Below are 19,845 nucleotides of genomic sequence, written 5' to 3'. Positions count from 1 at the left end.
TGGGTTCCCCCTCTAAGAGCATACCAGGCCCTTCGGTCTGGTATGGATTTTAAGGGGAACCCTTATGCAGAAAAAAATGCATTTGGTTCCCCCAAAGTCTATACCAGTCACCGTGTGGCATCATCCAGGGGCCCCACCCCTTATGACTTCACCGCTCAGGACATGATGGGTGATCCTGTGACCCCCGCCCCATGCCTATATAAGTAGTGGCACACAGCGCACCGGGCATTAGAGCGGGAGGGGGCGTCATGTTAACATCGGAAAAAGAGCAGAGGGAAGAAGGTAACGGAGAAGACCGGGCAAGAGCATGCAAAAGAGCAGAAGATAGCGGAGGAGACCCAGCAGAAGACAGAGGGAGAAAAACCGGAGAGAGCGGAGAAGAGCCGGATAAGTCAAAAGAGACCCCCGGAGCTGCCTAATAAGTTACTTTAAAAACCTGTGTAGTGTGTTTTATTTTTGACACTGTTTTCCCAGGTAAATGGGTAGGGGTACAATGTACACCACACTCATTCACATAGGGTGGGGGGCCAGGATCTGGAGGCTTCCTTATTAAAGGGGACTCACAGATTCCGATAAGCCCCCCGCCTGCAAACCCCGACAACCAATGGCCAGGGTTGTCAGGAAGAGGCCCTTGTCCTCATCAACATGGGGACAAGGTGCTTGAGGCACTTGCTCATCACCACCCCCTTTCCTTACTGACCGGGCTGCCTGCTCCGATAAGGGTCTGGTATGGACTTTGGGGGACCCCCAACGCCGTTTTTTCAGCGTAGGGTGTTCCTCTTAAAATCCCTACCAGACCAAAGGTCTTGGTATGCTCTTAGAGGGGAAACCCATGCCATTTTTTTAAAATTTATTTGGTGTGGAGTTCTTCTAAAAGATTCATACCATACACAGTGCTTGGTATTGTCGGGGATGGAAGTCGGATCCCTGTTCATTGAAGTTGGACGCATGTCTGACTTCAAGTTGCAGGGCAAAGTCGGATCCAAAGTAGTGTTGTACCAGTGTGAACTCGGCCTTACAGGTGCATTTGACCTGTCGTTAACCTCTTTCTGACCTGCATTTATACAGCTTCAATTACGTTTTGCATTCCTATAGACTTGTATGAGAAACTCAAAGCCCGTTTGAAGTGAAAAAAGCCCATTGACACAGGTCCTAATTCTTATATACTGAATCTCAGGAACCCAGTTGGTCATATTTATTTTAGTTTCAATTCCTAATCTGCTCACCTCCTGTGTTATTATGAGAGGCTCCAAGTTACTGAGGATTTTTTTTATTTTATACTATGGAGAATGCAACAGGAGGTGCTAGAGCATACAAAGGTAGAAGGCTACAAAACTCCAACATAGACAGAAACACAATTGGGAATTTATGTGGGGGAGCCTAATGTTGGATTATAAAAGACATAAAAAGTTAGGTGTGCAAGTGCACCATGCTCAGCCTAAAACTATAAAATCACTTTTGGGGAAATTCTGCTTGAACTGAAATATTAAGCCTTTGAAAGAATCAAAAATTTGTTAAAAAAAAAAAGCAGAGAGAGAATTGATTAATTACTAAACAATATCAACAAGCAGAAATGTGTGGTGATAGCTTTGGAATACAAGAAGGTTAATAACATGTAAACAGTTTACCATAGATCAAGGAAATCTCTTTACGGGACCCTACATTCTCTATGCTGATTCTATACAGTTTTCTTTGAAGACATATGGGATAAAAATTTGTCAACGTCAATGACTACTTCGTTTTCACGAGTAGTCAGTAAGAAACAATACAGCAATGTAATGAGATTCAGTAGCTCTGTCTCCAGCCTGTCCATCACACATGGCTTATATAAAACACTCTGACGCTAATCCACAGTTCTCCCCAGTCTTCACCTCTGATGCATATTAGATTCATCCATGGTATATTACATTACTAGTATAACCTTTGCAAAAATGATGAACTTGGCTATTCTTCAGGCAATATTACAGGTCTAAATTTAATTCCTCACTATTGGGTTTTTCTGAAGGTGAATTACTTATTTACTAAGATAAAACAAAATAAATCCTTATTGTCTCCTGAAAAACAGCACTAAAGTGGTTGATATTTATGGTCATTGTTAATTCATTCTCAGTGACCATGAATAAAAAGTATAGCCTTGAGCAATAAACTAGTTATAGAGAAGGTGTGTAACAGCATTAGCAACCTTTAGAGAGGCAGTAATGATAACTAATAGGTGAATACTGCAATCACTGCTGTCAGTCAACAAAAAAATAAATAAATAAATACAAATTGTTAAATTGACCCCCGAGTTATTGTCTTTAAAATATCAGTTTTTATAACTATGCTTTCAACAGTACAGATCTACCTGAAGTACCCAAGAGTGGAATTCACGAAAGTATATATGGTTTTTAAATACATTCTTTATTTATGAAAAAAACAAGAAGGGATAGAGTGCACAATGTACTGTAAAGTACAAAATCTGCAAAAAAATAAAAACATGTACAAAAGAGAAAACCTACATCGAGTCACATTTACATACATTTGAATACTGCTTTGGCAGGCAGCTTTGGCAAGGCCGCACACAGGAAATACAATATTAAGAGGTTTTCTACCCTGTTTGCCACATAGATAGAATGCCAATGCTCCCTTTGCCATTTTCAGTAAGTGAAAAATTAGGGATTTGGGGCTAAGGATAGGAACCAGAGGAGATTCGAAAAGTGAGGGTAAAGGGAAAGAGTGAGTGAGAAACAATAGGCGGGAGGGGGAGGTGGAGTAAAATCACTAGGGGAGGCAAATAGATGTGGAAGGTGGAAAACCTGGGTTTCATAGCCCGAGCACCCCCCCCCCCCCCCCCCCAGCAGAGAGAATGTCCCACAGAACCTTATAGTGTTATAGTCCAGCTATGCAGATATTAGTATTTTAAGAAGTACATAAAGTCTGTCCTTTAAAACAATATTTTCTCATATTTTTCCTCTTGAATCTGTAATTTTGCCATGGAACAAAGCTCCTGAACTTTTGAGCACCATTAGGCCAGGGTGGATAGGTTTGCTTCCACCTTAATGGAGAACAATCTCTGGCCACATTAATCAGACGAAGTGAGTGTTTATATTTACTTTTAGAAATGTTTCAGGTGCAATAATTATCACAGATGATAGACCATCATCCAGGTCACTATCTGTTTTTTGGTCAGGAACCAGATTGTGGTCCAAAAGAATCTGGAAACTTGGCACTCCCACAAAAAAAAAGTGTGCTGCTGACTGCTCACTGGGTGGAGGTTTGTGAAAAGAGCTTATGAAGAGTCAAGAAAGTTCTATACCACCGGTAGAGAATATGAAAGCCCGATTTCATGTTTGCCATAAAGGACTTGTGGGCAAAATAAAGGATATGACACCACTGGGTCTGTGAAAAAGAAGTTCCTAGATTTCTTCGCCACTTTAAAAGGTATAATGGGGAGTAATCATCAGGAGGGTTGGTTCAGTAGATGGTAGGAGAAGAATAAAGCATGAGAAAGAAAAACCCAGTATAAGCAAAAGTGTTCAAAATATGTAGCACTGTTCGCTAATTCCTGTGGTTTAGGTAAAGTTAGGAGAAAGTGTGAAAGATGACCAGCTCTCCAGAAAGATACTGGTAGATCTGTTAGGGTTTTTTTTCTCTGTAATTAAGTTCCAATCAGTGTTGGAAAAATAGATGTTTTACCCTGATTTCATTAGCTAGCACCAGGATCTTAACTCAAAATTTGAGAGGCTGGACGCAAAGGAGGGGTGACTTAATGTGACAGTACAAGGAAGTCTGTGAGGCAGCAGACAGTTGAATTTGGTCTCACCCCTATTATTGGGTGGTTTCCAATCTTGTGGCTTAAGGATCTCATGAGCCATGGTAAGCCTTGGAGCGATGAGCTACGTTATATTTAATAGACCAATGGTTATGTACTGAATACCAAAACAGAAAATATTTAGCAATCATTATTTAATGCACTGACCTCTTATAAGTGAGGTAGTGTGTAATCGTATACAGATGCAAAACCTTTATAATTGCAAAGGACAGTGTACAAAACTTACCTAGCAACCAATCACAAATCAGGTGAATTCTTACCAATTAGTAAAGATCATTGCTTTATTTAGCAAGCCAGGAAAGATGTTTTTCACATCCACAGAACATTCCTTTATTTCTGAGCTTTACTGTTATTCTGTATTTGCATTTACCTTGTAGTCTGCAATACTTATATTAATATGGAATTAACATTTCTAGCAAAATGCTTATCATGTCTACTACCCACAGCATTAACTGGAAGTGGTCCAGTCACTAAAAGCAACCTTTGCATCCATTCAAAAAAGGAGGGCTGCTTCTTAGCTAAAGTCACCCTAACTGAAATTATTTAAATCAAATAATATTCTATTGCACCTTCAATATATAGCACATGACCACAGACAAAACAACTCTAATGCCTTGTACACATGATCGGTTTTCTCGGCTGTAAAAAGTCCGCCGGGAAAACCAAGGGGAAAACTGAGAACCTGCTCGGCAGCCTTTTCCCCCTACACATGGAAAACTGCCATGAGAGGTTTGCCCGTGAATTCCCGGTCATGTGTATGCTCCACCGCAGTGTTTCCCATAGGAAAACTGCCAGACAAAAGACCGCTGGGAATCCAGGCAGGAAAAAAGAAAACATGTTCTAATATTTTTTTTCCGGCAGTCTTCCTGTCGGGAAAACTGCGATGGAGCATACACACAGACGGTTTTTCCGGCCAAAAGCTGTCATGGCAGTTTTCTTGACGGGAAAACCGGTCGTGTGTATGAGGCATCAGTACTTCTAAACCTGTAAAACTGAATAGAGCTAGAATGCCATCCACAGTGTGCTACTTTATGAAAGTATAATGTAGCGCCTGTGTACTTTTCAGTACAGGTGCTATACTAAATTTAGTTGGGGGATGAGAGAGTTACCTTGCTCTCATCCATGTTGTTTTACTAAATTGGGTTTTGTCAATTCTGAGCTGTCCTTTGGGTCGTCCTGTGTCCTGGAGGTGTAGTTACGCCTCTGGGTGACAGGTGGCGCCAGAGGGGTCCGGGCGGAGCCGCTTCTTCCCAGCAGCCAATTAGAGGAGTGTTTCCCTCGCTGGGCATGCTGGGGACACGCCATTTTCCGTGGTCTTTGCGGGTTCCTGGTTCCGGGTGCGGCACCCACCTTTAGGGTGTGCGCACATCACGGGCCCCGGCGATATGGCCTACCAGGCCGGGGTGCACCTGCTACAAGGAGTTCCTGACTCTGGGCTCTCATGGCCCGGAGCATCTGATGCTATAAAGGGGCCCCAGTGACTTACTGGGTCCCCCAACTCAATTGAGAAGATCCCAAGCGAGTTGTGCTGTTCAATGGGAAGTTGGTCTGAGGTGAGCCCGGAGGCAGGCAATCCAACAGGGCTGGAACGAACCATCGGGGATATGGTGACTGGACACTGACAGGTTGTATGTGGCAAACTGTCGGTCGGTAACCCCAAAAGTATATACTGGGACGATTCACTCTACTATCTGAACTTTCAAGCACTAGGTCTGTGGCAGAGGTCTCATCTTTAAACCTTAATCCTATTAGAGCCAAGTCTGTGGCAGAGACTTGTTCCTTCCCAGAAGTTTAAGTGGCACTCTGGCTGCCAGGCCTGTGAGAGAGGTCTGTCCAGGGGCACTTTACCCACTTCGGCTGGAGTGGCGACGTGAAAAGTGTAACTATTGGAGGCAGGACTGCTTTCTTTATCCAAGGCCTGAATCTGTGAAGTTTGTTCTTCTTTCACCAACCTATACTGTCTACCTCAAGTTGACTGTTGGTCGTGTTGACCAGAAATAATAAAAGCATTGAAAACGTCAACCAACTGTCTAGACATTCCGTCACTGCTCTCACTGCCATCATCACCCCTAGACACATCATGGAAGTAACTTAAATACGCCGATCCCAAATCTAATCAGCGGCTCCTCCGGGGGTAGCTCTACAATAATTTGGAGCTTCTTCAATAGATTTGGAGCTCATGCCTTCAATAATGGTTTTCTTAAAGAAGGCAGTCAGAAGTCTCCCCACTTATAGCATCTTAAAGCAGAATCATAACATGATGTGGCTACATCTGTGAGGATGTCATACCTTATGAATGCCTAGTAAAGTTAAGGTATGTCCTGCAAATGACCAATTCACTTCTAGAAACATGAATTTTAACACTGTTACTCACCTGCCATATTTGTTCTTCGCTAAGTGATGTTAACTGGTCGCTCTTCAGAACTTCTCTGAGGAGACGGAAAGGTAGTGCAAGAAATTCTTCTGGATGAGACTTCAGAAGTTCAGACAAGTGCTTTACCAGGAAGTCCACCACTGCTCCCTCCAGTAAGGTCAGATTAAAAAGGTCTGCCAGTTTGTACAAGTCCAAATAATTAAAGCTATTTAGTTCCTGGAATGTAAAAAAAAAAACATACAATTTCAGCTGCAACAGATATTTTAAGTGTAATTGTGTGTTACTGGATTATATTCTAGTATTCTGTAGTTTCTGTATTCATTACTGTGTTAGGTATCATTCACATAGAAAAAAAAACATATGCAGCATCTGGTTTTGTATGTATGTTTTGTATGTATGAAATCAATGCAGCATAACAAAAAACTGAATAGGACCAGACAGGTGCTTTAATGTAGTGCTGCTTTCCGCAGCATATAAAAAAATAGAACATATGTGCATTTATGGCTGTTATGTCTTTAATGCAAGTATGAGTGTAAATGCATCTAAACGTGTTAAAGTGGATGTGTTTTTTTTACAGATGATAGTCGACCAGCTCTGCCAGCAGGAACTAGCATACATCTGCAGAAAATGCACATGCGTGCGAATGAAGCCAACTGATATTGATTGAGTTTATAATTGAAAAATTATGTAAGCAATACATAACATGAAACTGTAGTCAGCTTATTTAAGTATTTACATTTTTGTAACAAACAGTAAATGAGCTTTCAAACAAGACCTCATTGACGCCTGTATCTGCGGACACTATGGAATAATTCATCCCAGAAGCAATGAAGTTATGCTCTATTCTCTAAACCAGCTGTGTTTAACCTGCTGCATTCTCCCTACTTAGTAGGGTTTTGGCACCTCTCCATTTTTTTTTAAATCTCTAATGTTAATGGTGCTCTTGTAGGGGGAACAGAGAAAGCTGAGAGAGCTGAGCAACTTAAAGGAAGACAGGAGCGACTTCTGCATCACTCATATTAGGATACATTATTCAAAATATACTACAAACAATTTAGTATAAATTGTTTTGTAATACATTATCTCAGGCATGCACACCAAAAAATGCTAATGGTCAGGGCTGGTGCAAGAAGAAACCTCATTTTGTCGCCCATGGCTCCACCCCCTTTGCCCTACCCACATGACAGGAGCCGGCGCTATGGATGGCGAGTTGGGAACCCGCAAATCTGGGCTTGTCGACCCAGTATCCCAGAGCATGAGGTGGCAAGCCACATCAGAGGGCCAGCAGTTGGGAAAGGAATGCAAGGAATGCATTGTGTGTAAGGCAGAGCTGGCTGTACAGGGATGATCACCAGAGAGTCTCTGAGAGAGACAGACAGGTCGGTCACTGATTATCATAGAGGAGCTTAGCAGCAGGGGATGTTTGATTTAGTTCTGTTGGGAGACCCGGGATATGTCCTCCAGGCTCTAGTGCTGTGCTGTGCTTCGCCTTTAATTACACTATTTGTTGGACGGAGCGGCTGCCTGATACTGAGATACATGCTGCAGCCTGCAGAGCATGCAGACGGGGAGAGAAACCAGTGGCTAATGGCTGATGAATCAACAACTTTACTCCTACAATGGCTTCTAAATGATTTAAAGTGAACCTGTGTTCATTGTAAGCTACTGAACCAGCAGCAGGCATGAAAAGCAGACATCTGTACTTTCACACACCCTGCCGAACATGACAGGATCTCAGAAATCAGCTTTATTATGAAAATACCAACTTCAGTTCTTGAATTTGACTTCAGCACTCATCCATCATTATAATGATAGGCATGCCCACTGAGAAATAGTAAGACAAAGTAGGCAGGACCAGGTGGACGCAAGTGCAACTTTTGGAAGTGTATTAGTGCAACACAGCATTTCCAAACTTTTTTAGCACTTTGCGAAGTATGTGAAAATATGTGCCTACCTCTTGGTGCCTTCACACTAGGGCCCAGATTCATAAACAACTTACGGCGGCGTATCTCCAGATACGCCGCCGTAATTTCAAATCTGTGCCGTCGTATCTTTAGGCCGATTCTCAAAGCCAGATACGTTGAAAAAATAGGCTTCGCCGGTGTATAATTGTGTTCAATTTTCCACTGGCCGCTAGGGGAGCTTCCGTAGATTTTCCGCGTCCAATATGCAAATGACCTAGATACGCCGATCCAGAAAAGTACGTGCGCCCGGCGCATTTTTTTACGTTGTTTACGTAAGCCTTTTTCCGGCGTAAATTTACCCCTGCTCTATGAGGAGTAGCCAATGTTAGGTATGGACGTCGGAACAGCGTCAATTTTTTCACGTTTTACGTCGTTTGCGTAAGTCGTCCGTGAATGGGGCTGGGCGTAAGTTACGTTCACGTCTAAACCAATGAGTATTTGCGGCGTAATTTTGAGCATGTGCACTGGGAGACGTCCACGGACGGCACATGCGCCATTCGTAAGAAGCGCCATTTACGTGGGGTCACTAGTAATTACCATAAAACATGCCCACCACTTCCACATTTGAATTAGGCGGGCTTACGCCAGCCAATTTACGCTACGCCACCGTAACTTAGGACGCAAGTGCTTTGTGAATACTGCACTTGCCTCTCTAAGTTGCAGCTGCGTAGCGTAAATAAGATACGCTACGCCCGCACAAAGATCCGCTCATGTCTCTGAATCTGGCCCTAAGGATTTAGCTGGGTACACAGCATCGGAATATTTTCCGCTTCAGCAGGTGCGAGCTCATACATCCAATTTATGGTATTGTGTCTTCCACAGCCTATTCTGATCTTATCTTCTTACTTTACTATTAGCTATATGTTTTATAATCTGCATTTGTTCGCCATTTCTCTATATTACAATTGTAGCATAGCACAACCAACCATCAGAGGCTGCACTACAAACATATTTATCTTAGTACAGAAAAATATTGATTTACATATATTGTTATTCACTATGATACATGCCCCATAATTATGCTGTGATTTAATTTAATATTTCTGAACTTATATGAAAATTGAGGTGAACGTATTGTATGCTATTATTTTTTTTTGTAATTATTACATTTTTTATTTATTTTCCTTGTTCTAAATCGAATACAAATTATACACGTTAAAAATATTTGCTAATTGAAAGAGAAAATGTACAAAAAAATATATTCTGTTGCTAGAAAAATGAAAATGAAAACAGCTTACATGTAGGCCATCATTCGGGTTCCACTACATTCTTTATTATTAGAAAATAATTAAAGCTCTTCAGCTGCACATGTAACACTTATAAAATAATGTATCTATTTTATTACAGATACTTATATAGCGCCGACAATTTACACAGTGCTTTACTTGTACATTCACATCAGTCCCTGCCCACAAGAAGCTAAGCACTTAGCCACCGTGCTGCTCCCATAATATTTAATAACATTAAATTACCATTCAAATATATGCTCGATAAATATATTGAAATACCTCTGCTAATCGCTATTTGCCGAGGATACAATTAAAAATAAAGCCAATCCTTTCAAATGTATGTTTCACAATGTGTTATGTTCACTTTTAAGTTCCTGTGCCAGGCAGACTTCCTGAAACTTACTATACAATGGTTATGCTGTACCTGTACCTATGCTAAAAATCCTAATAAAAAATATTGTAAAGCATAAAAGATTTACTTTTTGCAGGGTCTACATGCCTTTAATATGTGGAATAATAAAAAATATATGTAGGACCTAATGAGACATAATGCCCTGTACACACGATAGGTTAGTCTGATGAAAACGATCTGATGGATTTTTCCATCAGTTATCCGATGAAGCTGACTGATGGTCCGTCGCGCCTACACACCATCAGTTAAAAAAACGATCGTGTCAGAACGCGGTGATGTAAAACACAACGAATGCATCGACTTGATTCTGAGCATGCGTGGATTTTTAACCGATGGACGTACCTACAGACGATCGTTTTTTTCTATAGGTTTTTTATCCATCAGATAATTTTAAAACAAGTTCCTATTTTTTTAACCTATGGATAAATAACCAATGGGGCCCACACACGATCGGTTTGGTCTGATGAAAACGGTCCATCAGACCGTTTCCATCCATCAGACCGTTTTCATCAGACTAACCTATCGTGTGTACGCAGCATAAGTCTTATCAACATGCTAGAGATAAGTGGGAAAAACTGAGCTCCTATGATTTTTCTTGGGTGGATGCTACTGTGTCATTAAACACGAAGATGTATAAGCAGAGGCTACAGCCACAATAAACGTCAGTTTATCCGACTTGAGAACTGAATATGATCATTACTTTCCACAATAAGGAAACGTGTCAAAAGAGTAAATTGAATTTCTTCAGCTTTAAATTTTAAAAGCAATATGCATTTCTCTTATACTGCCTTGTGTTTTTATACATGAGCAGTCAGCATCCTTGCCCTGCACCACAGTGGTCCTGGGTTACTTTTCTATGTGTATTTCCATGTTTACCTCATCTTTACTCATTGTGGTTTTTCTCATTATTTCAATGAACTGCTGAAAGGTTCCTTTAGACCCCTTACCTAACCTCTGTTTTGGGGAAACCCATGCGCTATCCTGGAGACCAGGTTCCTTTTCTCTCACTGCTCACTTCTAGTGAGTAAATGGGTATATTCCAGCCTCTTTAAGGCCCTAATAAGAAGGTACTCCACATTGTGGGCTCCTTTTCTAATTCACAAAATCCAAGGTGGTTGGGAATAGCTGCATGGTGAAGCATATGCCAATGTCTTCTTTGTCAGCTTGCTAGCACAGCAGAATTGCTAACACAGACATCTGCATACTTTGGGGTAGATTTAGATACAATGGAGTATCTTTGTGCGGGGCGTAACGTATCTCAGATATGTTACGCCGCCGTAAATTAGGGCGCAAGTTCCGTATTCAGAAAGAACTTGTGCCCTATGTTACGGCGGCGTAACGTATGTGGTCCGGCGTAAGCCCGCCTAATTCAAATGTGGATGATGTGGGCGTGTTTTATTCAAATGTAGTGTGACCCCACGTATTTGACATTCGTGAAAGAATCCCAGTGCGCATGCTCGAAATTACGCCGCAAATCGTCATTGCTTTCGACGTGAACGTAAATTACGTCCAGCCCTATTCGCGAACGACTTACGCAAACGACGGAAAATTTACAAAATTCGACGCAGGAACGACGTCCATACTTAACATAGGATACACCTCATATAGCAGTGGTAACTATACGCTGGAAAAAGCCTAACGTAAACGATGTAAAAAAATGCGCCGGGCAAACGTATGTTTCTGAATTGGCGTAACTACCTAATTTGCATATTCAACGCGTAAATATACGGAAGCGCCACCTAGCGGCCAGCCTAAAATTGCAACTAAGATACGACGGCGTAAGAGACTTACGCCGGTCGGATCTTAGTCAAATCTATGCACAACTGATTCTATGAATCAGGCGCATAGATACGACGCCGCACACTCAGAGATACGACGGCTTATCTGGAGATATGCCGTCGTATCTCCTACATGAATCTACCCCATTGTGTGCAATGTTCCTGGACATTTTCTCTCAGTGCTCTTGAGTGTTTTTTGTAGACACAATAATAGTTGCAGTACACTGGTGGGCATCCCTGAGTGCCATCACAATCATATTGTGATCATTCATCATATGTGACGTGATCAGAGTGGCATGTAATTAGAGGTTTAATTTTAAAAGTCTCTCCAGTGACATTGGATTTGAATTGTACTACTTTTTTGGGTTCTCCTGCTTGTCTCGTGGCTCTGCAGGCTTTGCACCAGGTGCAATGGTGAAACCCCGATCCATCGAGAAACGTAATGGGTTTCTTTGGAGGATCTGGTACATTGCGGGCTATTTGGTTTCTCAGGCCCGGGGCCCTCCTGTATATAAACTTGGGGGTGTTTGAAATGCATGTTTGAAGATCCTTATCTTTCATGAGAATAGGCCATTTTTTTACTGTATATATTGCTTCAATCTGTTTGTATTGCCTATTGAACCCAGAGATCAGTGCTATTTCCCCTTGAAACTCTTTTTTTGGTTTAGCAACTAGTAAATATTGGCTATCTATAAGGGACACTTGTGAGTTCACTTTTCCAAGGACCTCCGCTGGATATCCCTTTTCTAAAAATGTATTTGTAAGAAGATTTGCTTATGTTGTATAGTCATGTTCTGTTGCACAATTCCATTTCAATCGCATATACTGTCCCTTTGGTACTGCCCCTAACCATTGGGGGTGGTGGCAACTGTCGGATCTTAGTCAAATCTATGCACAACTGATTCTATGAATCAGGCGCATAGATACGACGCCGCACACTCAGAGATACGCCGTCGTATCTCCTACATGAATCTACCCCATTGTGTGCAATGTTCCTGGACATTTTCTCTCAGTGCTCTTGAGTGTTTTTTGTAGACACAATAATAGTTGCAGTACACTGGTGGGCATCCCTGAGTGTAATCACAATCATATTGTGATCATTCATCAAAGTCTATTGTTAGATTCACAAAATTACTCCTTGTCAGTATAATCATTATTTAATGCCATTAGTTTTTACATTACACTCTAATGTACCTTACATTTCTTCACCTATTGCCAATAGGGTTATACAGACAGTCCCTGGATTACGAAAAAGATTCTGCAGGTTTGTTCTTAAGTTGAATTTGTATGTAAGTTTTTTAAGTGTAACTCCACCCCAAAAAAAAAATATGGGAAGGGTTAACTGGCCATGCAGTGGTGTGGGATTGCTGACACGTCTGCTGGACAGTAGGTGACAGCATGTGGTGAGTAGTAAGATGGCCACCTAGCCATTTCCGGAGCCAGCATGACGTCATGCTGCCTCCGTTCTTGTGCACAAGTCATATGTATATGGATGTTTGTAACTCTGAGACTGCCTGTATTTAATTTGTTAATTTTTAGGACCAGCTTGACCTGAGAATAAATGTGTCAGGTAGAGAGCGCTCAAAAATAAAAATAGAACTACTATATAACACCATGCATAGTAGATAAGATAACAATAAACAACCAAATATGTACTATTCAATAAATCAAATGATCACATAAGTGATGTGCTCCAAAATTCCTTGGTGCTATTTGAACCAATAGTGGCTGGTTATTCAAGTCCCAATATTATAATGAAAACCATGTGACGGTTTCTCTTCAACAGCTAGATATAAACTTGTGCTTGAAGTGATAATGTGTTCCTTCACCAAAAAATTATTTTATCTTCACCCGAAGTGCTCAAGATTATTATTGCGCTTACCACAGATATTTGACCTCTTTACTGAAAAAGACAGTCAAATATAACGTTGTCAGGATTGTGCCTTAACACCTGCTGGATGGACTGGATCTAGTTTAAAAGCCTCACTCCCGGAAGTATGGTAGGGATAAAAAAACAGAAGATGCCCATAGCATAATACTGTTTATTGTAAAAAATTGTACATAAAAAGAAAAGCCAATTGGCCTCTTACATTAAAAAGTGTCTCCCGACACTGGGGTTGCAAACCAAACAATTTTGCTCCTGGGGTCCCACTCACTCACACTTCCGTGCGGGTGTGCGCTCCGCACAGCTCTGTTGCTTCTGCTCGTGCCGGGGATAGCGTGGATAGACACGTGACCAGGTACCTGCCTCCTACGTACGTTTTGTGGGCTTACGTCATCAGGGGGCGTACCTGGTCACTAGGGATCATGGTCTTTGTAGTCTGTGTATGCGTCTCATTGGATTACAGACGGGGAATAATTAAAAGCCAATTATATTGCAGCCGCAGTGCCGATCAGCTTCACACTGCGATACATATAATTTATTCAATTAATAATTCACTATTCATCTTGTTACCTATCTCCTAGTAAAAGTGCCCTAGTTCTCTCAGACATTATTTCACATCCCTCTTTAATATATTGCCAAATAAAATTATAATGTTCCTTTTACCAGTATACCCCTCTCTAGGTTGCGGACCTGTGTAGCAACTCCTGCCTCACGTTACACTTATATTTAAAGTGGTAGGCTGTCTCATTTCCCATAACTTTGCCCATGTTGTAGTGTACCCCCCTCATGCATCATCAGTACTTTTACTACCAAAAAAGAAAGAAAGAGTGCTGTTTATGACATATAGAATAGTTCTCAGTCATTCGCCAAAAAACAATTGAGATCCAACTCCATGTTGAGTCCAAGTGGCTGCATTGTTCTCAACCTGTGTACCCATCTTGTTTCATTTTGGGACACACTCCTAGTCATATGGATCCCTCTCCAGTGTCTCGAGATTTTGTCGATTCCATAGAACGTGCATAATCTAGGGTCGCTATCATGATGGCTCGTAAAGTGCCGGGACACACTGTGATTAGGAAAACTTTTTTTGATGTTCGCCAGGTGTTCACCAATTCTGTGTTGGCGTGTGGTTCTCCTTACAAATTTGGAGTGAACATGGACACTCTAAAACATATGTGACGTGATCAGAGTGGCATGAAATTAGAGGTTTAATTTTAAAAGTCTCTCCAGTGACATTGGATTTGAATTGTACTACTTTTTTGGGTTCTCCTGCTTGTCTCGTGGTTCTGCAGGCTTTGCACCTGGTGCAATGGTGAAACCCCGATCCATCGAGAAACGTAATGGGTTTCTTTGGAGGATCTGGTACATTGCGGGCTATTTGGTTTCTCAGGCCCGGGGCCCTCCTGTATATAAACTTGGGGGTGTTTGAAATGCATGTTTGAAGATCCTTATCTTTCATGAGAATAGGCCATTTTTTTATATATTGCTTCAATCTGTTTGTATTGCCTATTGAACCCAGAGATCAGTGCTATTTCCCCTTGAAACTCTTTTTTTGGTTTAGCAACTAGTAAATATTGCCTATCCATAAGGGACACTTGTGAGTTCACTTTTCCAAGGACCTCCGCTGGATATCCCTTTTCTAAAAATGTATTTGTAAGAAGATTTGCTTATGTTGCATAGTCATGTTCTGTTGCACAATTCCATTTCAATCGCATATACTGTCCCTTCGGTACTGCCCCTAACCATTGGGGGTGGTGGCAACTGTGCGTGGGCACAAACCCGTTTCTATCAGTTGGTTTAAAGAATGTCAGGGTCTCAAACTTCAACCCATTCTTTCTAATGGTCAGATCCAAGTAGTTAACAGACACTGTACTTGTTTCTGCCAAAAACTTGAGTCCATACTGGTTGTTATTCATTTGTGCCAGGTATATATGAAAATTGGCTTCTGTCCCATCCCAAAACAGGATCACATCATCAATGTAGCATTTGTAGAACATAAATGATTGATGCTTGGTATGAAAAATGGTTTCCTGCTCCCACTTGTTCAACACTATGTTAGCTACACTGGGTGCATACCGTGCTCCCATAGCTACTCTCCCTAATTGCTTATAGAATTGGTTATTGGCCCAGAAATAATTACTAACCATGGCTAGTTGAAGGCCTTGGATTAAGTACCCGATTTGTACTTTTTTGAGTTGAGAGTACATGGTTAGGGCCCACCAAAGTGCCTCTAATGCATCTTGATGACATATATTGGTGTAAAGTGATTCTATGTCCACCGTAACCATAATGGTATTTTCTGTGACTTCCAAATTTTTAATTGCTACTATAAGGTCTCTACTGTCTTTCAAATAAGATGAACTTTTAGAAACTGGGGATTTGAAAAATCCATCTAGGTATTCCCCCAGCCTGGAAAAGTGATCCGATTCCACTTATGATGGGTCGTCCTGGCAGACATTCACGTTTTTTATGTATCTTAGGCACTGTATACAGTACCGGGACCTTTGGTGCATGAAGAACTAAATATTCTGCCTTTGAAGTAAGTATTTTCCTATCTACCCATTCATTAACCCATTCTTTTAAGGATTCTTTAAGACGTAAAGTAGGGTCGCCCCTCATCAGTTGATAGGTGTTGGGATCTTCAAGTTGTTTTTGCATTTCATTATAATAGTATTCTCTACTGAGTATAACAATCCCCCCCCCCCCCCCTTTGTCAGCTTTATTGGTTAGTACATATTTGGTTGTTTATTTTTATCTTATCTACTATGCATGGTGTTATATAGTAGTTCTATTTTTATTTTTGAGCGCCCTCTACCTGCCACATTTATTCACTTGTTTTAGTATCATTATACTATCTGAGAGGAGCAGCTGTTAAATTACGCTTATTAATTTTGTTACAAATAATTTTGGCGCTGAATCTATTTTTGATCTGAGAATGACTGAAAAAACTCTGCTGGTTCAGAAAGTATCGTACTTGAGGTAATTGTAGCCGTATTAGTGCAATTGTAACAGAGAAAACTGAGTACTGTCCTTGATACTTTTTTATGTTAGCACAAATAAAAAAAGTATCACGGACAGTACTCAAGAAAGTATTGTCAAATTATTTTCACAGGAGAACCTTTTTCTGTTGTAGTTGAGTGACAAATACCAACCATGTTGTGTGGTTTGAGATCAACATAAGTGACCTTTCACATCCATGTTGTGGACTAAGTGGACCAAGTTTCAAGTCAAATAAAAAAAAAATTTTTGCCAGTGTTTGTCACACATGGACAGGAATCAAGACCTCAGGCAGTCAGTCAGATCGGTATATGTTGCCAGTAATATGAAACAAAATCTGTGTTGGGTGTCTCCAAGCTCTCATATATAAGTAAAGCATGCCATTTCACACATATACTGTATACAGGTTGGCTTTCAGATTGCAGTAAAATAATATATTATACTGCCAGTTCTGGTTGCTCAATGGTGAGCCTCAGTTTCTTAGTGATATACTCTTCCATGCAAGCTGTTTTTGTTAATCCTTTAAAATACAATGCCATTTCATCTGAAGATAAATAAAACAGGGGAAGAGGGATGGGAAAGAATATTACAATTACATCTCCACAAACAAAAAAAGTGGAGGTATTAGCAGTGTCAGATTTATAAGGGGGCCTGACAAAAGGTGCCCCTCTCTATACGAAAATAATATAATACAAAATAAAAAATATATATAAAATAATACAAAATAAATAATAAAATAATATAAAATTCAGCTGTGCTCATAAGAATTTATGATTTCTTGGCCATTTTTCAGAGAATATGAATAACAACACAAAAAACATTTATCTCGTGTTTGGCTGAAGCTATTTATTACCAACTGTGTTTACTCTTTTTAAATCATAAATACAACAAACACTACCCAAATGATCCCGATCAAAAGTTTACATACCCTGGTGATTTTGGCCTGATAACATGCACAGACATTGACACAAAGGGGTTTGAATGGCTATTAAAGTAACCATCCTTACCAGTGATCAGTTTGCTTGTAATTAATGTGTGTGTTTAAAATTTCAATGAGTTTCTGAACTCCTGACAGACCCTTCCATCTTCCATCCAGTGCTGCACTGATGTTTCTGGATTCTGAGCCATGGGGAAAGCAAAATAATTGTCAAAGGATCAGCGGGAAAAGGTAGCTGAACTGTAGAAAACAGGAAAGGGATATAAAAATATATCCAAGGAATTGAGAATGCCAATCAGCAGTGTTGAAACTCTAATCAGGAAGTGGAAAATAGGGGTTTTTCCAAACCACGTTCAGGTAGACCAACTAAAATTTCAGCCACAACTGTCAGGAAAATTGTTTGGATGCAAATAAAAACACACAAATAACTTCAGGTGAAATACAGGACTCTCTGAAAACATGTGGCGTGGCTGTTTTAAGATGCACAATAAGAAGGCACAGAAGAAAGATGAGCTGCATGGTCGAGTCGCCAGAAGAAATCCATTACTATGCAAATGCCACAAAGTTTTCCGCTTACAATATGCCAAATAGTACAGAGACAAGCCTCAAACCTTCTGGCACAAAGTCATTTGGAGTGATGAGACCAAAATTGAACTTTTTGGCCACAACCATAAATGTTACATTTGGAGAGGAGTCAACAAGGCCTACAATGAAAGGTACACCATTCCTACTGTGAAACCCAGAGGTGGATCGCTGATGTTTTGGGGATGTGTGAGCTACAAAGGCACAGGACATTTGGTCAAATTTTTTTGCAAGATGAATGCAGTATGTTATCAAAAAATACTGGAGGAACATTTGCATTCATCAGCCAGGAAGCTGTTCATGGGACGTACTTGGACATTCCAAAACACAAGGCCAAGTCGACCTGTTATTGACTACAGCAGAATAAAGTGAAAGTTCTGGAGTGGCCATATCAATCTCCTGACCTCAATATCATTCAGCCCCTCTGTGGAGATCTCAAATGTGCAGTTCATGCAAGACAGCCCAAGAATTTACAGGAACCAAAGGGTTTTTGCCAAGAGGAATGGGCAGCTTTACCATCTGAGAAGATAAAGAGCCTCATCCACAAATACCTGAAAAAAACTTCAAGCTGTCATTGATGTTAAAGGGGGAAATACACAGTATTAAGAAGTGGGGTATGTAAACTTTTAAACAGGGTCATTTGGGTAGTTTCTGTTGTGATTATGATTTAAAAAGAGTAAACACAATTGCTTGATAATAAATAGCTTCAGCCAAACACTAACCATGATTGAAAGAAAAGTTTTTGTGTTATCATTCATATTCTCTGAAAAATGGCCAAGAAATTATAAATTCTGTAAACTTATGAGTACAACTATATATCATAATAAAAAAAATACTTTTTATTAAATTAATCTTGGGAAGTAATATCTTGTATCCTTTTTAAAAACAAATTTTGGCAGCTCAAGCAAACCACACATTAAGCACTTATGCTCTTAAGAAAGGTTCCCTATAACTGTGTGTGTTTGTGCATGCATGACCGCATGCATGCAAATGTGTGACTGTCATTGAAAATGTAAACCAACTCTATGTATGAGCCCCCCCCCCCAGAAGTGCCCAAGGCCCTGCAAGGTTTAATCTGGCCCTAAGTAATAGAGAAGGCTACACCAAGCATATCAGCAGAAGCAGAAAAAATGTGTTACTGTTCTGAAACCTGTATACACATAACAGCAGGTGGTGCATCCCTGCCAAGCACCCAAGGTTATTGACTAGATATTTTGTCTCTGCAGTAACAGATAAAACAAATCTGACATTATTATTTCAAGCCAAGGTAACACTTAGTGCTCTTCCTCTTCATCCCTTCCAATCACTATGAAATTTTCCTCAATCTGTACTAGTGCCTAGTTGCAAGCCTTCTGTTGTAAACAAAATAATAATAGTGGTGGTGGTGGCTCAAGGTTTTCCCCCCAATATAAGCAAGATATACAGTAATTGAAAATGGAACTTTGACTTAGTTGACTAAAGTATAGTTGACAAAAGGGAAGCTATATCAAATCTCCCAGAATGTGATAAGAATGCAGATGAGGAAGAGGAGAGAATTGAAGTTCAAATAGTTGTTACTGATGATGATAGCCATGACTTGTGTAGAAAAACTTTGGGTAGGAAAGGTGAAGTTTGGCAAGGAGCATCTGCTGCTACACCTTATGCCCCGTACACACGATTAGAATTCCCGTCAGGATAAACTCTGACAGATTTTTCTGACGGAATTCTGTTCAAGCATACACACTGTCACACCAAATTCCAACCGTCCAAAACGAGGTGACGTACAACACTACAACGAGCCGGGAAAATGAAGTTCAATGCTTCCGAGCATGCGTCAACTTGATTCTGAGCATTCGTGTTTTTTTCTCCGCAGTTCCATACAGACGAACGAAATTTC

At 40.6% G+C, this 19,845-nt stretch overlaps 1 protein-coding gene across 3 annotated transcripts in view; it reads right to left on the bottom strand.

Moving 5' to 3' along the window:
- The window catches only part of KLHL32 (kelch like family member 32), a 285,677-nt gene that overhangs the window by 109,947 nt on the left and 155,885 nt on the right, over positions 1-19,845 (bottom strand). For all 3 annotated transcript variants that reach the window (XM_040350130.1, XM_040350132.1, XM_040350131.1), the window contains one exon: positions 6,186-6,401. In XM_040350130.1, coding sequence (XP_040206064.1) covers positions 6,186-6,401 — 216 coding nt within the window. The remainder of the gene's footprint in view (positions 1-6,185; positions 6,402-19,845) is intronic.

The sequence above is a fragment of the Rana temporaria genome, chromosome 4 (genome assembly GCF_905171775.1).
Source record: "Rana temporaria chromosome 4, aRanTem1.1, whole genome shotgun sequence".
Classification (NCBI taxonomy): Eukaryota; Metazoa; Chordata; class Amphibia; order Anura; family Ranidae; genus Rana; species Rana temporaria.
This window is presented reverse-complemented; position numbering and strand designations above follow the sequence as displayed.